The sequence below is a fragment of the Bubalus kerabau genome, chromosome 23 (genome assembly GCF_029407905.1).
Source record: "Bubalus kerabau isolate K-KA32 ecotype Philippines breed swamp buffalo chromosome 23, PCC_UOA_SB_1v2, whole genome shotgun sequence".
Lineage (NCBI taxonomy): Eukaryota > Metazoa > Chordata > Mammalia > Artiodactyla > Bovidae > Bubalus > Bubalus kerabau.
Genome location: NC_073646.1, coordinates 20,732,284 through 20,738,283, shown reverse-complemented (window position 1 = coordinate 20,738,283; position 6,000 = coordinate 20,732,284). Strand labels below are relative to the sequence as shown.

General features: G+C 34.7%; 1 protein-coding gene across 1 annotated transcript in view; it reads right to left on the bottom strand.

The window, feature by feature from the left end:
* Nucleotides 1-884: 884 nt before the first annotated feature.
* MOSMO (modulator of smoothened) overlaps nt 885-6,000 on the bottom strand; it is a 77,047-nt gene continuing 71,931 nt past the window's right edge. Inside the window, exon 3 of the mRNA XM_055561264.1 lies at nt 885-1,718. Within this exon, the coding sequence (XP_055417239.1) occupies nt 1,534-1,718 (185 nt within the window). The 3' untranslated portion in view covers nt 885-1,533. The remainder of the gene's footprint in view (nt 1,719-6,000) is intronic.

Here is a 6,000-nt window from a genome sequence, read left to right as displayed (position 1 = left end):
AGGCATGAAGGCATGGAAATGTGGAGAAGAAAAATACTGTATTTTAAAATGATCTGTGGGCTCAAAGGTTAGCTGCAATGTTGCTTTCAGGAAGAAATATAAAGCTGTGAGGTTAGTACAGCTCTTTAAATGCAAAAATGTTAGCTTTTAGCAAACAAGGCATAAAGCATTTAAAGAAAATATTGTATTGCTCATGTTTTTGGTAAAGGAGATTATTAATAATGCTTACAGATGAAAAGTATTAATTTTATGACAGAGTGAAGTTAGTGTTATAAATAGCCAAAATATTGTAAATTGATCTTACTAGTAGATTTTGAACTTATGTAAAGTTGTGTGCTTCAACATATAAAATGTATTATTAATGTAACAGACCAAGCCAGTTGAAAAAGAGAACCTCTGTACAACAGACAACAGTTGCCAATAATTTAAATAGTGTCAGATTCCCCAAATTATAAGATTTGACATGATCTTACCTTCTACTATCATGTACAAATAAATTAACCCTACAAAGAATTTTAGCTTAACTTAAAATTGCACCTAGAAAGGTATGGGATTATTTGTACCTATTACAAAAACCAGTTAAAATCAAGGGCTGCTACAAAGAATGAGGTAAACTGAAGACTCTCTCCACTATGCAGCCTTCAGATAAATGGCTTTTTTTTCTATTGGGTTCTAGGTTTGCACACCACAGTGTTTTGCTAGCAAAGCATTCAGAGTTCTCTTCCAGGAACTGTTTGCATGTGTGTGTATATAAATTTACACACACACACATACACACACACACACATATATACACACTGTATACTGCATCAGCAAAATATATATATTATATATATATTTATATAAATATAAGGAACATTTCCCCCACCCACCCACCCCCAACATGTTTCTTAGTGTTTAAATTTTTTTTTTTTGTACACAGAGAATAGGGAATTTCAGAATTTTTACATACATTTTAGCAAACAAGTTTTGATCTATTGGCTTCTTGGTGCAGTGATGCAATGGCAATCCATTCTGGTGCCAAAGACTCATACCATTACAAGGAAGCTGTGGACACTAATTTCTTAGGAGGTGAGGCCAGCCCCACATGAACATCTTTTGCATCCCTCTGGTCCGCCATGATTCATAAATACTTAGACTTTTTTCTTTTCCTCCCTCAAATGAATCATTAGACGTTAAAAATGGAACAACAGAGTACAAAGGTCCACATGCTTTTCAGTATAAAGCATTCTCCTTCACTAGGTTGCTATCACAGTGCAGACCTGACTGCCTGAATATGCTCAGGAGATTTAGTCAATATTGTCTGTATTTGGTTATGGAAAAGGCTCTCCTTATTTTTTGTTTTTAAATCCAAAGTGCATAGTGAGAACAAATCAAAGCATTAATTTTTTTCTTTTCAGCATCAGTTTCATCTAAGCATCTTCCTATGTGAGGACTACTCAGATGCCTTGCCTTTGTCCTCCCCACCCTCCAAAAATAAAAAAATAAAATAAAATTAAAAATAATAAAAGAGTCAAGCAATTTAGACATTCATCAGCCTGGTAAACAAACTTTGCCGGCAAATAGAAGTCCTACTATTGTAAAGAAAATTGATAAGACAAAAAGTACATATGATGACCCAACTACTGTGTTGTTGGGTAATTTATAAGGTTGACCTCCGACTTCATTGATGTAAAATCCTATTGGAAATATTAGGGCAGCCATACAGAAAAGGATCACTGTAAAACAAACCAAAATATAACATTAGTAACATGGTTTGGTGATTAAGAAAACAATGAAAATTTGGCACAAAGGAAGTTTATAAGCAGGGTTGTGGATTGATGACAACATGGTCAAATCTGTTGCAACATGAACCACTTATAAAAAGGTTTGCATATACTACAGATCCTCCAAGCTTAACAATTAAATACAACAAAAGCTGGTTTAGCCTTTTACGTACAGTTTTGAATACAAGCATTAAGAAAGGCCACCAAACCTACTAAGTAATTGTATATACAATTCTTGACCATTTAAAGTAGTGGCAAAGGGCTCAGTCAGACAGGGGCTAAGTTCTGGCTCTGCTAGTGCAATCCTAGTCTTCTGAAATTCTGAAAAGGGCTAAGTGGTAGAAGAATAAACAAAACAATTTTAAGTCCTTTGCACAGTGCCAGGTTGATGTTAAGTGCTGAATAAATGTTGATTATTATCATCCTAGTATTATTTTCCCAATTCTCTGCTCTTCTCAGTTGCTATTAGTTATAAGGAATCGAGAAAAGGTACATACAAATATAGATACTATTTATCTTACCCAGTGTTTGGGCAGAAGTTATTCCACAGTTGGTTGTTTTAGAAACAGTGTGCTCCCCTGTGCTACCAAATAAAATCTCTTCTTAAGAAACACAAATTACCTATAGATAGGCTGGCTCTTCCAAGAAAATATTTTGTGCTTTTTAAAGCATATTCATAGTCTTTCAACTTTCTCTGAAGGCAGAAATATTTCCTCAGTATACTGTGAAGGCAGATTACTGTAGTCATCCCCATTACTAACTGAATGAGAAAACTTGTCTGTGTTAAACCCATTCCCAGCAATAATGACAAAATCCTGGATAAATACACCTGTTGACACTTGTCCTAAATTGTTTGTGTTACTCAACCAACAAAATTTAATAGGAGAGTTCTGAAAAGGCCAATTATAAATATATCCTGGAAGGAATAGCTCCAGAAATGTAGTAAAAGACAACATTTTCTTAGGTAATACACTAACTTAAGAAACACACCAGCACACTTGTTTGCTTTGCACCATTTACGTGACTATTTTATATTAAATCAACACAGAGTTTGTTTTCATTTTGGGCATATGACCACACCAAATAATGTTACATAAGCAGATTTAGTTTCTTTTAGATACCTACTACAAAACGAATGAAAAATTCAGGTATTAAGTATTAGTTTTTTTGGCCTTTCTGTTGTATAGTTAGCAATAAACAACTTTATTAGCGCTGCCAATGTCCCCTCATCAGTGTTATTTGTCACCAACCTTTAATGGTTCTTATATCTTAATATCGGAGAAGGCAATGGCACCCCACTCCAGTACTCTTGCCTGGAAAATCCCATGGACGGAGGAGCCTGGTAGGCTGCAGTCCATGGGGTTGTTGGGAGTCGGACACGACTGAGCGACTTCACTTTTTAATATGGTTTGGTAAGTAAAATGAAAGCACAATCTAAATAGCTATAGACAATCTAATAAAAGCAATGGGAAGACATTATTGTCTTAAAAACAATTTGTTCTTTAATATAGATTAATCTAACCTCAGGAAACACTAAAATAATTTAGAAGTGCTTCAGACATATGCAGATGTTACTCTTGTTCATTCTGTTAACTGATGTGCCAACTTAATTCCTATCCTTTACTATTTTCTACTGTAAAATAAAAATCTATCCTTTATAGTAATCATTTACCACTTAATGACTATATTTAAAGCAGGGTTTAATATTTTACAAGTGTTAAATATTTTTCAAATTGGTTAGGAACAGCTTAATCAAATTTCTAGGAAGCAATGAACACCTGATGGTATCCAACAGTGATTTCTAATCCAAGGAATCAAGTTATCTATACTTCCTGAGGAGTTTTTAATGCTGGTGGATGAGATTTTTTTAAGCTCTTGAGATCTGAGAAGTTACTTCAGATCTTAAATACTGTTAATGCTGAAAATATCTATCAACTTTTGACAATTAAGTTCTGGGTCCTAAAAAAAGTCTGTAAAGACATAACTTCATATCCTGTATGGCATAGATTTCTCGGTGGTGAGAGCCAGATATCAGGTGTACTGGCAGACAAGTAAATTAAGGTGGCAAAAGCATGGACAAGAGTCAGACTTGAAGAAAAATACACGTCTTTTTGTCCCTCTTGCCGCCACAGGTGAGTCCCTAATGTGCGGCTCTCCTTTGAGCACTTCCTCTGTGTAAACCCATTAGAAAATTAATTTAGTTTATATTCTTAACAAAACTACTGAGAAGTACATTTTCAAAGGCTGAATGGCAACACTAGGGGGAGTCCAACCCCTCTTCTGACTGCCACCTCAGCAGACTAGCTGGGGTAACAAAAACAATGCATTTAAGGAAGTTAAGAGAAAGGCTCTAGCTTCCTTAGATTGATATCAACCCTAAGATACACTGTTGAACCAAAAAACCAAGATACAGAATAGTATAAATAGAATAAATATGTATTTATAGAACACTCACACATATACATATATGTTTCTACACATAGAACACCTCTGGTAGGAAACCCCAGGAACTGGTGAGAATGGTTGCTTCCAGGAAGAGAGTCGTGGATAACTGGGCGACAGGCCATAAATGAGATTTACTTTTCACTTGGTGACCCTTTCATAGGCTCTGAATTATATATCATACACATATTTTAAGAAGTTAAATTTTTTAACCTGAAAAATAAAGGAAAAAATTCTACATTTCAAAGTAGTACATTTAAATACATATGTAAATATTCTCTCTTGAAGAGGAATGGAAAACAAGATAATCAAAGTTCTTTCCTTTTATTGAGTCACAGAATCAATGGCTCATGTGAGTAACTTGGTGCTTTTCTTTCACTCATACTACTTTGCTAACTTACATTTTCGATTTTTGATATTCAGAGCATGGAAAGTGAAACTGTTAGTCACTCAGTCGTGTCTGACTCTTTGTGACCCCAAGGAGCCTCTGTCCATGGAATTTTCCAGGCAAGAATACTGGAGTGGGTTGCCATTGCCTTCCCCAGGGGATCTTCCCAATCCAGGGATTGAACCCAAGTCTCCTGCATTACAGGCAGATTCTTTACTGTCTGAGACATCAAGGAATATGCACTCCCAAATTTTTACTAAATCCTTCTGGATGTTATTTTACTCCTAAAGAGTGAATTCTATCTGGATAAGTAACTGTATCTTTAAGTAAAGATTCTCTTTAAATTCCTCATCAGTACCCTTTAATTTAGTAGTCCCATCTTTGTAACTGCCTCTAGACCCTACTATTTAGAAAACTGTCTCAGGAGGTCTGACCTCAAACAAGATCATCAACTTGTTTTACATTTCTTAAGAAGGTTGAAGAAGCATTTTTATGTCAACTGCAACTTGAGCTACATTTTAAAATTAAGGGAGAAATAGAGATGAAAATAAAACAATAGATCTGGAAACGTATACATTCTCTAAAGAGAAAGAGCTTCATAGAGAGATAGGGAGAAAAAGAGACTCATGAACTAATATCCCTATCCTATGATCTTTAAGAATAAATTGAGTTTTAACATTAATAGGAATACATGGGATTATGCCTGCCCCTATAAATTCTACATGACAATATCAAGGGAAAGTAAGCTGTGCTATAATATTTATTTTTTTAAAAAACTTAAGAAAACCTGAGATGATTATAAGATACTGAATTAGAAACTAAATCCTGTATTATTTGGCATAGGTATAGTTATGTTGTTCTTTGGTGCAGAGTTTCTTAACAGGCCCAATTGGCATCTGGGGCCAGATAAGTCTTTGTTGTGGGGCTATTCTGTGCATTTGTACACTTCTTAGCAACATCCTTGGACTCTGCTCACTACATACCAGTAGCATCCCCTTAGTTGGGACAATCTAAAATGTTTACAGACTTTGACAAATGTCCCCTGGGGGATAAAACTGCTTTAGAAAGAAGAAAGCAAAATTACAGGAAACTTTCCTTTGTGTATTTTTGTTGCTTTTAGCTTGGGAAAAGCCTGTGTTGTGTTTTGAAATTAAACCAATTTTGCAAAGTACAAGAGAATGTGTAATATATGTATCATACCCTTGGGCATAGCTTAATGGCATAAGAAATGTTGAGAAACAATTGTTAGATAGCTAAATGTGTTGATTTTTCAATGATCACACAACAACTTACAGTAGAAACTCAAATCAATGAAATTAAAAAGCAAATCACCACCTTAAACTAATTTATATTTCTGTATATATTTTTCTAGATTTATCTTTATTTGACAGAAGATTTCAATAC